The sequence below is a fragment of the Sminthopsis crassicaudata genome, chromosome 2 (genome assembly GCF_048593235.1).
Source record: "Sminthopsis crassicaudata isolate SCR6 chromosome 2, ASM4859323v1, whole genome shotgun sequence".
NCBI classification, from domain to species: domain Eukaryota; kingdom Metazoa; phylum Chordata; class Mammalia; order Dasyuromorphia; family Dasyuridae; genus Sminthopsis; species Sminthopsis crassicaudata.
In genome coordinates, this window is record NC_133618.1 from 227,473,204 (window position 1) to 227,489,134 (window position 15,931).

General features: G+C 35.9%; 1 protein-coding gene across 2 annotated transcripts in view; it reads right to left on the bottom strand.

Annotated features, from left to right (window-relative positions):
- The window catches only part of CCDC25 (coiled-coil domain containing 25), a 41,005-nt gene extending 26,588 nt beyond the window's left edge, over window positions 1-14,417 (bottom strand). The window contains exons 1-2 of one of the 2 annotated variants that reach the window (XM_074288396.1): window positions 14,260-14,417; window positions 6,555-6,602 (exon numbers count right to left, since the gene is read on the bottom strand). In XM_074288396.1, coding sequence (XP_074144497.1) covers window positions 6,555-6,602; window positions 14,260-14,284 — 73 coding nt within the window. In that variant the 5' untranslated portion in view covers window positions 14,285-14,417. Of the gene's footprint in view, window positions 1-6,514; window positions 6,603-14,259 lie in introns of both variants that reach the window. The other variant, XM_074288397.1, reaches the window with a different exon arrangement.
- Between the last annotated feature and the right edge of the window lie 1,514 nt (window positions 14,418-15,931).

Below are 15,931 nucleotides of genomic sequence, written 5' to 3' on the forward strand. Positions count from 1 at the left end.
ACTATTTATGGTTATAAAAATAAAGGAAAAGCCAAAATTTAATAAAATGGGTTTCAACATAGTCCACCAGCCTCCATATGTCCACTGATCTTCTATAACTCCTTCTACTGCCATTATTTTGGGGAGACAAATAGAAAGGGGAAAAGGGCTTCAACTACAAGACAATTGAAATCACTAACACTGTTGAACATCTTTGGTGAGCATACAATTTCCCTGTTTTATGCTTATTTGATATTTATGATCAGAGTATCAAAGAACAGGGATATTTGTGTTATTGTATATCAAGTAATCTTGAATAATTACTGCAAGTGGGAGAGAATTTGTTGAAAAAAATCTTTAAGGTGATATTTTTCTGACCTACCTTTTCATTTTTTTTTTTTTAGGGGAATTTTATTTATTTTTTAAATTTGCTTTTAAAACACATTGCTTTATGAACCATGTTGGGAGAGAAAAATCAAATCAAAAGGGAAAAAACCACGAGGGGAAAAAAAAACAGAAAAAAAAAAAGAAGTGAACATAACATAGCATGTGTTGATTTGTTTTGCTCATCAGTTCAGGTAAATCTTTTCAGGCCTTTCTAAAATCAGTTTGTTCATCATTTTTTATAGAATAATATTCCATTACTTTTCATGTACCACAACTTGTTCAGCCATTCCCCAATTAATGGCATCTACTCATTTTCCAATTCTTTGCTATCACAAAAAGTGCTACATTTTTATACATGTGGGTCCTTTTCCATCCTTTATGATTTCCTTGGGATATAAACCTCATAATGGCACTGTTGAGTCAAAGGGTAAACACAGTTTGATAGCCCATTTGAGCATAGTTCCAGATTGCTCTCCAGAAGAATTAAATCATTTCACAACTCCACCAATAATACATTAGTGTCCCAGTTTTCCCACATCCCTTCCAATATTTATCATCTTTTTCTGTCATCTCAGCCAGTCTGAGGTGTTAGGTAGTATCTCAGAATTATTTTAATTTCCATTTCTCCAATCATTAGTGATTTAGAGCATTTTTTCATGTAACTACACATGGCTTTAATTTCATCACCAGAAAGTTGTCTGTTCATGTTCTTTGACCATTTTATCAGTCAAGACTTGTAGTCTCATAAATTTGACACAGTTCTTTATATATTTTAGAAATGAGACCTTTATCAGAAATACTTGCTGTAAAGATTTTTTCCCCCCAGCTTTGTACTTCCCTTGTTTCTGTTGGTTTTGTTTGAGTGAAAACTTTAATTTAATGTAATCAAACTTGTCCATTTTACCTTCCATGGTCTCTAGTTGTTCTTTGGTCATAAGTTTCTCCCTTCTTTAAAAATCTGATAGTAAATTATTTTTGTTCTCTTAATTTGTTTATATCATCCTTTATGCCCAAATCATGTATCCCACCATCCTTTTTAATTTTTTTTCATTAATTCCCTTGATATTCTTGACCTTTTCTTCCAGATAAATTGTTATTTTCTTTTTCTAGTTCTATATGATAATGTTTTAGGTGTTTGATTGGTATGGCACTGAACAAGTAGACCAATTTAGGCAAAACTGTCGTTTTCATTATATTAGCTAAGCCTAGCCATGAACAACTGAGATTTTTGCAATTTTTTAGCTATGACTTTGTGTGAGAAGTGGTTTGTAATTGAGTTCATATAGTTCTTCAGTGAATGTTACATTTTTATATAGCTTTCAATCAATTGTGAAATAGTAAAGATATAACCCATTATGATACCTGAAAAAAAAAATCTGCTTATTCCCTAATATCTTCATTGAAGATGACTTCAATTTGCATAAACATGACTCAGATAAAAACTTTGTATGGGAAAAAACCTTAAGTACAAAAGTAGACAAGGTTTTGTTTTGGGGTTTTTTTACTTGCCCTTTTTTTTTTTTTTTTTTTTTTTTTTTGGTATTAAAGATTTTCCTCCAAGTCTTTGGCATTTCCCCCTCTCCTTTAGTTATTTTGCAGATTGAGCCCTCAGCTCTCTTACAAATATATCTTACATACATTTAATCCAATCTGGGTGCTTTTTCCATTTCTGTTTCTTGTAGGCCCATTTTAACTCCCCCATGAGCACATCTCAAATTAGTGTTCAGGCTAGTAGCTCCATATCCACATGACAGTGAAATACTTAATATAGTAAGTTGTACATAGATAGTGAAGCTGGTCCTCAAGATATTCCTGTTAATAGATAGTTATTCCTTGGTCCTAAAACAGGGAAACTTAGTAGAAAAGGGTTATAATCCATAATCAACCAAAAGAGTTTAGTCTAGATGAAGTATATTTATTGTCCAGATTATGACAACTGAATGGAAAGTATATAGACCTTGTCTATCAAGAAGTTGAATCTGAAGAAAAACAAAAGGATAGTGAGCTGCATTGATTATGGGAAAATGCAACTCTTCTTTACCCAAGTTTTCCATATAAACAAAGGCTCAAATTTGGAATTATGCTCAAAAAGTTATCAAACTGTGCATACCCTTTAACCCAGCAGTGTTTCTATTGAGTCACAAAGAGATCTTAAAGGAGGGAAAGGGACCAACATGTGCAAAAATGTTGTGGCAGCCCTCTTTGTAGTGGCAAAGAAGTGGAAATTGAATGGATGCCCATCAGTTGGAGAGTGGCTGAATAAGTTATGGCATATGAATGGTCCGGAATATTACTGTTCTGTAAGAAATGACCAACAGGACAATTTCAAAGAGGCCTAGAGAGACTTACAAGAACTGATGCTAAGTGAATGAGCAGAACCAGGAGTTCATTATATACGGCAACAACAAGACTATACGATGATCATTTCTGATGGACGTGACTCTCTTCAACAATGAGATGATTCAGATCAGTTCCAATTGTTTAGTGATGAAGAAAGCCATCTATACCCAAAGAGAAGACTGTGGGAACTGAGTGTAGACCACAACATAGCATTCTCATTTTCTCTGTTGTTGTTTGCTTGCATTTTGTTTTCTTTTTCAATTTTTTTTCCTTCTTGATCCAATTTTTTTTGTTCAGCAAGATAACTGTATAAATATGTATACATATATTGGATTTAACATATATTTTAACATATTTAACATATAATGGACTACCTGCCATCTGGGGGAAGGGGTGGGGAGAAAGAGGGAAAAATTTGGAACAGAAGGTTTTGCAAGGGTCAATGTTGAAAAATTACCAAGCATATGCTTTGTAAATAAAAAGCTTTAATAAATTTTTTTAAAAAAGAAAAAAGGCTCATCATCTATTTAATACCAACTTTCCATCTTTGCTGTATATGAAAGAGACATAGAATACAATAGTCTCCTGAGAATTAAAAATGAGTATCACACAGATGGCAATAGAGAGCATATTGTGGGTATGAGCAAGCTATAATTTATGAATAAGGAACTTTGAAAAAGAGGAATAAAACATGTGAGATGGAAAAAAATATATTCAGTCCTTATATGAAATATCAGAATTCAGTATGTTCCCATGTGGAAGAAGCATGGGAGATGTGGAAACATGTTTCATTATCTGTAGTTGTGGCTGGTTATGATGTGGATCAGAGCTCTCAGATCTTTTGGGCCATTTACCTGTTTAATGCAATAACCTTTTGCAGGTTATTGACCCATTTTGCCTTTTGGGCCCTACTTTTGTTAACTGTTTGATATTGAACATTTAAAACTGCAACACCCCAATACTTTATCTGCCTTTTCAAGTTCAGCAATCCATTTTACACTATGTTTTAAGAGACCTCGATTTTCATCCACATTTCAAGAAGAAAGTGGGAAACTAAGGAAAAGAAAACAAAAACTAGAGAACTAGAGGGATCATATAGTGATTCAGCTCTATATTCCCAGGGTAGAGTTATTTTGCCCTGTGAACCACCCTTCCAGTTGGGGGAAAGAGACAGTGACTAAAGGGAGTACTGGATGAAAACCTCTGCTTCATGGCTATGGAATGGAAGCATTGTGACTAATTTTCCTCTGGACATCACTGCTGCTCTTCCTTTCTGGATCTAATCACTTCCCCACTCTCTCTCTCTCCCAAGGTCCCCAGGAATCCAAGCGACAAGACTACAAACTATTACCTTAAGCCCATGGGAGTCAACTTGTAGTCTAGCCTCTCACCTCAATTTTTGTAATGCAAAAAATATACCCTAAATTATAAAATCCAAGCAGTAATTTGGACTACAAAAAAGTGCCCAAAGTGACACAAGTTATAAAGCACGAAAAATGCTTCTTATTCAATCTCAGACACATTAACAGATATCAAATCAACCAACAAGCATTTATTAAGAAGCTAATAAGTGAAAAAATAAATTTTAAGAAAATAAGTTAATATGAGCCAGGCATTGTATTAGGTGCTGAGGATACAAAAACATTAAAACATCCTGGCCTCATGGTATCCAGCTTGAGGAGACAATAGGTACTTATATAGGTATATACAAATTAAGTTGAGAGGAAAGGCACTAGGACTTGGGAAGAAAGGGCGGGAGGGATAGAAGGAGAACACAGTACTCATGAAAGATTTAATGTAGAAGGCAATGTTTTGAGCTGAGCCCTGAAAAGAATTAAGGATCCCTTTCTTCTCTACTCTTAATTCTCTACAGTCTGACTTCCAACTTCATCTTTCAACTAAAATTTTCAAATTTATTAATGCTCTTTTAAGTATCAAATCTAATGGCTTTATCTTTCTTGATCTCTCTGAGGTAGTTTCTATTTTCAGGACCGCCCTCTTCAGGGCATCTCCAATAGCCATAGGTGCCCCAGAGTTCTGTCCTGGAGCCTCTTCTCTTTTCTCCCTATTTCACCTCTAATCTCATCAACTCCCAAAGGTTGAAATTATCTTTATGATGATTCTCAAATCTACTTCGAGGACCTAATCTTTTTACTATCCTCCAATCTCAGATTCCAACTACCTACTGGACACTGAATTAGATATCCCTTAGACATCTTAAATTCAGTATCTCCCAAACTGAACTCACCTTCTTTCTCCTCAAACTTTTTACCCCTTTCTAATTTTCCATCCCCCCATTCAGCCAGCTAACCTAAGTGTCATTCTCAATTCCTTGCTCTCACCCTACTTCCTACATCCAATCTGTAAAGGCCCATAAGATCTCCCCTTTCTCCTCCAACCCTGCCAGCTTCCAGGCACAGACCCTCATTATCTCACAGCTACACTATTCCAACAGCCCGGTGGTTTGTCTCCTGCCACAAATCTTTCCCCACCCTACTCCCCCATTCCTCTACTCCTGCCAAAGTCATCTTCTTAAAAGCACAGGTCTATCTGTGTCACTCCCTCTACTCCCTTCCTGGCTCTCTGCTGCCTCCAGAATCAAATACAAAATAAAAAACCAAAGTCTTCCCTGACTTAGCATCCCCCTCAAACCTTTCTGGTTTTCCTGCATCTAACTTAATTCCTGTCCTGTCCTATTCCCATCTTCCCCTCTCCCCCATCCAATAGTAGACATATTCTACCATTGACCCCAGCCTCTTTGTTCTTTCTCCAACAAGAGACACCATTTCCTGCCTCTATATATTTTCCCTGGCTACCCCACACACCTAGAATAACTCCTCCTCATCTCTCTCTCTTGGGATATAATCCCCCTAAAATAGAAAGGCTTTCCTGATTCCCTAATTCTCAGACCTTTCTACTGTTGATTATCAATCCAAATTTATCCTCTCTGTAATTTAAGACCCAGTTGTTTGCATATTGTCCCTCCCAAATTCAAACTGGGAGCTTCTTGACAGCAGAAATGATCTTTAGCCTTTATTTTTAATGCCCTATACCTTGAATAGTGTCTGGCACATATTAGCTGCCTAAATATTTACTGAATGAGTAATTGATGGATTATAAGAGGTGGAACTAGGTAGTGCATTCCAGGAAAAAAATGAAGTGTTGTTTATGAGAAACTATAAGGACAGTTTAGTTGGAGTTCTGAATGCATCAAAGGGAGCAATGGTCAATTTGAAAAGGACTCAAAAAGTCTGAGAGAAAAATTTATATTTGATCCTTGAAGTAGCAGGGAACAACATAAGTTTACTAAGTAAAAGTGAGAAATGATCAAGTATTTTAGAAAAACCTGTTTGGCAGTATTGTGGGGAATGGATTGGACTTGAAGCAGATTGGTCAGTCAAGAGGCTATTACAATGGTCCAGGTGAGAAGTATTGCTTTTCTAAACTAAGGTAGCTGTGTGTTTGGGGGGAAAAGAAGAAGGGGAGAGAGAAGGGAAACAATGTGAGAGCAATGTCTTCAAAACCTGACACACAGGATTTTTATCTGATCTCAATGAAAATTGGTTGATAGAGGTTTCAAATTTCATTAACAAATAGCATTGAAATGGAATTCTTTATAACATTTCCCAAGCACCAAATAGCCTAATAATTTCAAACTATTAAGCACAAACAAAATTCAAAACAAAACATTTTGACACTTATTTGAAATTCTTAATAATGGGATTTTGATCTGAAGGGCAGATTCACAAAAGCTCAAAAACTCATTCCCAAAGCAAAATCGAAGAGAAAGAAAAATAGTATCACTTACCTGTTGGAAATTTCAAAATCAAATGCTTTGTAAAACTTACTTTCATATTTATCCTTTCCCATATAAATGGTGTAAACAGATGAATCAGCTAAGAAGAAAATGCAAAAAAGGAAAAGAAATCAGATAACATTGTACATTACAAATCTATGGCATGAGGAAATACATCATCACTTTTCTACTTCCTCTGAATAAATATTATATTAGTTTTAAGATCTTAGTAATTTTTTGCCTCTTGAAGAGCAAGTGGTCTTTTAGAATGCACAAACATTAACGAACTCCATTCAAATAATTTTTCTAGGAATACTATTCAGCATAACTTTTAAGTCAAATAATGATTTAAAAAACAAAATTAATTAAAAACAAAACAAATAATGATTTAATTTTAAAAAACAAAATAATATAAAAATATATGATAATATAAATAAACATAATAATATAATAAATATATTAATTAGTATTATATATTATGTTGTAATATATAATACTAATTAATAATGCATATTAATATAACATAAAATATAATAATAAAATAATAAATACATAATATAAAATAAATAATAAATAATGATTTAATTTTAAAAAACAAAATAATATAAAAATATATAATAATATAAATAAACATAATAATATAATGAATATATTAATATAATATTAATTAGTATTATATATTATGTTGTAATATATAATACTAATTAATGATGTATATTAATATAACAAAATATAATAAAATAATAAATACATAACATAAAATAAATAATAAATAATGATTTAATTTTAAAAAACAAAACAAATAATGATTTAAAAAACAAAATAATGATTTAAAAAACAAAATCCTTAAAAAACAAAACAAAAACAAAAACACCACTATTTCATAATGGAGCAATTATGCTCATAAAAAAAAAGAAAGAATGCTAGTCATTAGACCTAACTATACTAAATTAACCAGAGAGAATTTATGTATGAAAATTATAAGAAAAATAAAGAGAAATGAAATAGAATAAGTATTTCAATAGTCATTGATTCCCATCACACATAAAAGTGGAACTGCAACAAAAGAACTTTACTCTCATTATTCAACATGCCAAATAAAAGCTTAGAAAGTCACTTAAGAAGATGAAATTGGGAAAAGTGGCTAGGCCAGAAAACATACAGAAGAAATCACATGGTAACCCACAGGATTATTGAACTTAGGTCCTCTGGAAGAGTCACTGAATCCCCATTTCCTCACATGAAGAAACTGAGACCTAAAAGTTGAAACCTGATTAAAGTTATATAGAACATAGCAAGACCTAAGCCTAGTTCTTCTCTAGACTCAGTCCACTGTATCAGGCCATTTCACCTTCCTCAGAGGTTAAAGTTCGAAAGATCCCACGTGATATTAGCACAAAAGGACAAGCATAAAAATATCAACTTATGACCCATATATGCCTCTATATAAATGCCTCTCACCTCTATAAAACTGAGTTCAAATTAGTCAGGGAAATACCATTATCATAATCATTTACACCTATGAAATCAAGTTTCAACTATGAAAATATTTTTCTAATTCTAATGTTTATTTAGGCAAAAGTGTGCAGAAGAGGAGTTTTTAAGACTAAACATTGAACAACTGAATTTCAGGAAAGAATTTCAAAGCTGGAAGGGATTTTCATATCTGTGGACAATGAAACAAAGAATTCCTCTCTTCAACATACTTGTCAACACACCAATTCATAGTCTTAACTAAATGTTCAGTGAGAAAAAAATTCACTTTCTCCCAAGGCAGCCATTCCCCTTTCACTACTCTAATTGTTAGGTTTTTCCTAACATCAAAGCCAAAGTCTACACCACTCAGGAATTTCTATCAATTGTCTCTAATTCTGCCCTCTGGGGAAACGAGGAACAAACCTAATATCTCTTCCAAAAGGCAGCTAGATGACTGAAGTAACATAGCATTGGACCTAGAGACAGAAAGGCAACACAAGTACAGCCTAGGACATTTACTAACTCAGTCACTTTAAGCAACTCAACTGTTCCTTCAACTGTAAAATGGGACTCATAATAGCACCTACCTCCCAGGACTGTTATGAAGATTAAGTGAGATAATAAGTATAAGTTCTTAGGACAGTGCCTGGCACATACCAGGCTGTATATAAATGCTTATTCCCTTCCCTCATCAACATGACATGAAAGTCCTTCAAATATTTGGAAATAGCTATCACGATACCTAAAGCTTTCAAAATCTCCTTTCCAAGCTAAACATCCCGTTAGTTAAACTCATTCTCATATAACAAGAACTCAAGGTCCTTCACCACCCTAGTTGTCCTCCTCTTAACATTCCCCAGTTTTATCAATGTTCCAAAATGTGACATCCAAAACTCACACACTTCTTCAGACTATACAGCAGAATACAGCAAGATTACGTCCTCCTCTTACCAACCTACCTGGTTGGTATGCCTCTCTTAACACAAAGATCACATGAGTTATCCTACCCACCTTATATTGCTGATTCACAAGAGATCTCAAATTCTATTAAAATCCCCAGACTTTTTTTTTTTTTTAAAGTTATCCCATTTATGGTCTAGTCATTTCTTATATTTGTTCAGGTAATTTTTTGAATCTAACTAAGATTTTATATTTATCCTCATTAAAATTCAGCAACAAGCACTTATCAAATTTACTAAGGTGTTGCCGATACAAGGAAAGTCAAAAACAATCCTTGCTCTCAAGGAGCTCACATTCTAATAAGAGTACTACAAATGCATGGGAGGCAAGAGACAGAATACAGTGTGAAAGGAATAACAAGTAGGCCATTACAGCTGAATCATGGAGTGCCAGAGAACAGCAATGAATAAGACAAGAAACTATAGAAAGAGGCCAGGTCATTAAGGGCTTTAAATGCCAAAAAGAGGATTTCTATTTGATCCTGAAGTTAACAGGAAGGCACAAGAATTCTCTTGGGGGGGTTAAGGGAATTGACATGTTCCAACCTATAAATTAACAGTCACTTTGGCAGTTGAATAAAAGAATTGAAGAAGAGAAACAAAACAGAAAAACTAGTTAGAAGGTTACTACAATAATCTAGGCAAGAGGCAGTAAGAGCCACCATGTGAGCAGAGAGCAAAATAAAGATGTTGTAAAGATAGAAACAAGATTTAGCAAGAACTGGATGTCAAAGTACGAATAACAAAGTCACACCAACTCTGAAATCTGCACTCCCCCAAATTTAGCTTTTCTTCTCTTCTAACACCAATTTCTAGATGAAATGGTTATTTTTCCCATCAGGTATCCATCACTTCTAGGGCAATCAGGTAGCACAGTAGATAGAGCTTGGAGTTTGGAAGCTTGGGCTCTGTCTTAGGAAAACTTGAGTTCAAATCCAGACTCAGATAGTTAATAGCTGTGTGAACCTGGGCAGTAACTTACACACTGATTGCCTCACTTTCCTCATCTATAAAAATGAACTTGAAAAGAAAATGGCAAACCACTTCAGTATCCTTGCCAAGAAAATCCTCCCAAAAAAAGGGTCATAATCAGACATGACTGAAAACCAGCTAAACAATATTATCACTTCTACTTTAGCAAACATTTCTACTTTGTTTATGAGAAAAGAATTCAAAAAAATTAAATTAAATGTGCCCTGATAGTTTCCTCCCATTTTTGATTATCTGGACTTTTGCCAGTAAGGTAATGCTACTTTTTAGTATGCTGTCCACATTTGCTATAACTTCTTTTTCAAGGAGCAAGCATCTTTTAATTTCATGGCTACAGTAGCTGTTGGCAGGGATCTTTGAGCCCAAGAACAGAAAAGACCATGCTGCTTTCATTTTTTCTTCTATTTGCCAAAAAGTGATGGGATCAAGTGCCAAGATAAAAGATCTTTTTTAATATTAAACTTCAAGTCACTTTTTACACTCTTCTTTCACCCTCATCTTTTGATCCTAATTTCTCTTCACTTTCTGCCATCAGAGTGGTTATCATCTACATATGAGACTCTTGATATTTTTCTTGGCAACCTTAATTCTGGCTTTTGATTCATCCAGCCTAGTATTTCGCTTGATGTACATGTATGCTGATATGCATACAAGTTAAATAAATGACAGCCTTATCATATTCCTGTCCAATCTTTAACCAAACAGTTGTTCCATGTTCAGTTCTAACTACTGCTGCTCCTCAAGAACAGGATGATCTACTCCTTGCTCTTTTGGTAATTCAGTTTACATGTTACCAAAGCCAAGCTTGTAGAATCTTAAGCATAGCCTTGCTATTATGAAATTAGTCCAATTGTTTGGTAATTTGGACATTCCTTGGCATTGTCTTTCTTTTGGATTGGGACATAAACTAATTCTTTTCCATTCATCGGTCACTGTTGGGTTTTTCATATTTGCTGGCATGTTGAGTGCAGCACTTTAACAGCATCATATTCTGGGATTTTAAATAACTCAGCTGGAATTTTATAACCTCCATTGGCCTTATTGTTAGCAACACTTCCTAAGGCCCAGGATGTCTGGTTCTAAATTATATTATCATGGTTATTGGTGATACTAAGTTCATTTTTATATATTTCTTCTGTGTATTCTTGCCATTTCTTCTTAATCTCTTCTGTTTCTATTAAATCCCTAATATATTATTGTCTTTTATCATGGCCATTTTTGCATGACACTTTTCCTTGGTATCTCAAGAGTTTCTTGAAAAAATCTTTGTCGGGGGCAGCTAGGTGACGCAGTGGATAGAGCACCAGCCCTGAATTCAGGAGGACTGCAGTTCAAATCTGATCTCAGACACTTAACATTTCCTAGCTGTGTGACCCTGGGCAAGTCACTTAGCCCCAGCCTCAGGGGAAAAAAAAAAAAAGAATCTTTGTCTTTCCTACTCTTGTTTTCTTCTTTTGCATTTAAGAAAATGTTCTCTCCTCACTATAGTCTGAAATTCTGAATTCAGTTGAGTATAATCAAGAATAAGTTTTTGGAAGGAAGGGAGGGAGGGAAGAAAAAAGAAGGAAGAAAAGAAGGGAGGGAAAAAGGGGAGAGAGGAAAGGAAGGAGGGAGGAAAGGAAAAGAAGGAAAGAGGGAGGAAGGAAAGGGAGGGAGGAGAGAGGGGGAAAAAAGTATACAAAATATTTCTTCCCCAGGTAGTGGACTAAAGATTAGAAATCAACAAGTTTAAATCTCAAGTCTATGAGAACCAGTGTTTCAAGGTGAGAGCTTTATTGCTTTTCTCCCCCAGTAAAAACTTCCAGATACACTAAAACTCATGAATTTCAGAATTAAAAACAAGTACACAAACCCTAATTTTGTATTTTATATTCAATTCTAACAAGTGTCCCTGTCTAGATCCATTGCAAATAAACCTCAAATTGGAAGTCAAACTAATAAGCATATATTAAGCACCTACAATATGCTAGGCAATTTGCCAGGTATCAGATTACAAAGAAAAAAAAAAAAAGCCTCTACTGTCAAGAAGCTCAAAATCTAATGGGGTAGTCTATTTACAAATAACTTTGTACAAAAACTATATACAGGATAATGTGGAAATAATCATAAAGAAATGGCACTAGCTTTAAAGGGAATTAAGAATTTCTAGGACAGAGAGACATATTGATGCAGCAAGATGACTGGTAGTTTTTTAAATAACTGATGCTCATTATAATCATCAATTCATCCAAAATATTAAATTATGTAAATCAGTATTACATAAAAGACAAACTACACTAGGTGGTCAAGAAAATAGAGGCTAAACTTGTCATGGGGACTTGGAAAATATTTTTTTACTTCTCCGAGTCTCAATTTCCTTATCTCTAAAAGGTGGGGAATTGGACTAGATCACCCTTAAAAAATCCTTAAAGCTCTTCAACTTATAAAGTATGATCTATTATCACTATGAAACTGATGTGTCCTTGGCAAAAAAAGAAAAAAGAAGTACTTTCTCTGGGACTCAGTCTCATGTATAAAATAAATGGATCAGACCAGATATCAAAAATCCCTCCCAGTTCTAAAATTTATCCCTGTTCCATTAATATCAGGTCCCATTCCAATGCAAACTCAGGAATAAAAGTCATCATGAAGGTAGATAAAACAAGGCAACCTCAAGGCTCAAAAGCCACTACTCTATGTAAAAGCCCTTTACAGAAGAACATACCAATTGAATAAGTAACGTAAATCAATCCTATCACACTTAGCTGGCACAAGATGAAATTTAATAATCTTTAATAAAAGGCTCACTTCTAATAAAGAATCAGAGATAGAGAAAGCTTTATAAAGGATTAAGGAATAGCATTCTTTTCTCTCTTGATCAATGAGGCAAAATGCCTCAGGTTTTTTTTTTTTTTTTTTTTTTTTAATATACACAGAAAAGACAGTTTCTAAGAACTATAAATCTGACCTGACTGTGACTGAATTTCTGCTTCACAAGATCTTTGGTCCATAGATTTAGACTGAACAAGGCCCTTAGAAGCACATCTAATCACAAATGTGGACCTGAAGTGCCTTTAGAAGGCTTTCTAATCCTATATTTAGAAATGGAGGAAAAACTCCTATGTAATCTAAGTTCAACTCACTCTGCTGAAAAATGAGACCACAAAAGGCTATTTGATTTGATCAAGACAGTAAAAGTAATAAAGGTTAAATGACAAAACTTTTAACTGTCCTACAGAGCTCTCTAAATTACAGGTGTCACACATGAGGGCGCCCAAAACTTCACTCTCCACCTGGATTGGGGCCAAATCATGTTAATTACTGGGAGATATCTAACAAAACAAATAAAAATGCAACAGAACATAGATAATGGAATATGTGATTTTCTAAGTCAATATGCAACCTTTAGGGATCCTTTAAAAAAAGTTTCATTTATTTTATTAAGCATTTCCAATTACATTGTTTTTCCAAATTCATTTTTTTTTATTTTGAGTTCCAAATTCTTTTCCTCCTTCCAGCTTCTCTGACTACTGAAAAGGCAAGAGATATCATTTATACATATGAAGTCATGCAAAACATTTCCATATGAACCATGATGCAAAGAAATAAATGTATGCTAGGATGCTTTTGTAGGGTTTAACGGTCAGGTCCCCCTTCTCTATTTAGCTTTGACACCAAGGCTCTAAGTCTTCATTTGTGTTTTTCCTTCAGATTTATCCAGAACATTCCTGGGTACCACTGTTTCAGCATCCACGTGGCATGTCCTGCGTTGTATAATGCATCGAGTTCAAGTCCCGCTTTCTAGCGGTTTCACTTAAGTCCCTGTAAGCGTTTAATAAATGTTTGTTAATCCTACTGACAGACTCAGGAGCCCGTCCCAGCTCCGTAAGGTACACCTTCGCTAACCCATAGCTGTCACAAGGTGGCACTGCATCTCAGCAGGTTCCCAGAACGAAGACCCAGGTCTCACCCGGAGGTGAGCCAACTCCGGGGAAAGCGGGGGGCGGAGGAGACCCGCGGGTGCACAGCCTTGGCAGGGGGAGGCAGTGACAGCACCTGAAACAAAGGGCCAACCAATGGGTTCGTTTTACCAAATGGGGAAACTGAGGCCCAGAGAGCGGGAATCGCTGACTTGTCTCAGGGCTGAAACTAGAACGTGCTCCGGGTCTCGGCCTCTGCTCGGACATGCTCGTCTACCTGATGGACAGCGCCCACAGAGAGCGAGGCCTGCACTGAGTGGCCCGGGAAGACAGCACTCTCGCCGCGAGACCAGCAGCACTGGAGGAGAGGAAGGGGGGAGAGAACCTCCTAGCCCCAGGGTGCCGCACACTCTCCCTTCCCGCCCTCACTCACCGTGGCTGGTGAAGTAGAACACCATGATGCTGGTGCCGCCGGCGGCTCCTCCTCAGGCCGCGCTGGGCTCCGAGATAAGGGCTCAGAGCCGCGGCCGGGAAGCAGAACCGAGACCGTCTGTCAGTCAAATTGCCTCTCCGCCGGAACTTTCTCCAGGCCCCGCCCCTCCTATAGTCACTTCCTGTTTTACGTCACCTTGTAACGTCATAACGTCGACTTCGCCATCTTAGTAACTGGCGCGTTAGCGGCGCTCCTGTATGGTTTTCCACTATTTAGTATTGGCTTGGGTAGACAAGACTGTGAAATATACGAACTGTGTTGAGGAAGTTTGAATTGCGTCAGGACCCCTAAAACCCAATTTCTCCTTCAAGTTGCTTCTACTTCGTTAAAGCAGAAACAATGCAGCTCAGTTTCACTGAAATTGAACAAGCATAGCATTGTTGGACTGGAACGCGAGCGCGTTTTCCTTTTTGTTTTTGTAGTTCTAATGGTTTGTTCGCAGCAGATTGGGAACTAGACCTGTAATTGCACCAGTGCAGGGAACTTCCAGAAACAGCTTTTACTAAAGACGATGCCACAGTATCTGCTACTTAATAGTCAATGTCCAGAAGCTGCCTATTTGGAACCCTTAACTCAAATGGTCCTTAACGTGATCACAGCCGCTATGTGTCTTGAGTAGGACCCAATCTCCCAGATACCATGAGGCTGGCTCTAGATCCCACACCTTACCATATCAAGCTTGGTGGGAGCATAATAACATGTCATTGATTAAATGACTATGAGTCAGGGAAGGAACTAGTACACAAAGTAAAATACAAAGTAATTTCTGGAGGATTGACACCTTAAAAGGATATGGGGGAAATCTTTTGTAGGTTGCTGCTTTGTAGGAGGTAAGCCTTAAAATTTTAATGCAGCAGAGGAAATCATTCATCAGGCTTGGATGAAGGTTGCAGAGTTGGGAAGTGAGAAATACGAAGTAGTCTACTTTGGCGTATAGAGGCAGGTAAAGATGAGTCTTGTGAAATCAAGTAATGCATACTGTGCTTAAACTGCAATTCAGTGACTTTCGAAATTGCATCATTTTTTAAAAATTAATTTTATTTGTATTTTTTAAAATATCCCCAGAATTTCTCACAATATAGGTCCTCCTCCCAAAGAGCCATCCCAATACATTATAAAAGACTGAAAGTCTATGTAATGCTCTATAGCTATGTACCTCCCACCTCTGCAAAGGAGTGGGTGGGTGTCTTTTCACCTTTTGGGACCTTGAATTTCTTCTTTGTAATTTTGCAACATTCACTTTTGGTTGTTTTGTACTTATTTACATTTTTGTTATCTTTGTGAAAATTGTTTTCTTGGCTCTCTTTACTTAACTAAAGGTAATGTAAATCTTTCCATGCTTTTCTGTATTCAACATATTTGTTCTTATAGCACAAACATTCTATTACATTAGTTAGTAAACACATATCTACTTATATACTTCTCGCTTAAATCCAATGCATTTGAAAGTCCTACGTGGCTGTAGTGAATAGCAGCACTTTTGTATTTCAATCTCTTTTGTTTCACCCTTTGTAATGTATTTTAAAATATTATTCTTAGAAAAGTTTCACCAGACACAAAAACAATTATCCTCTTCGAGGATAACAATATTTTCTCTGTGAAGTCCTTGAAT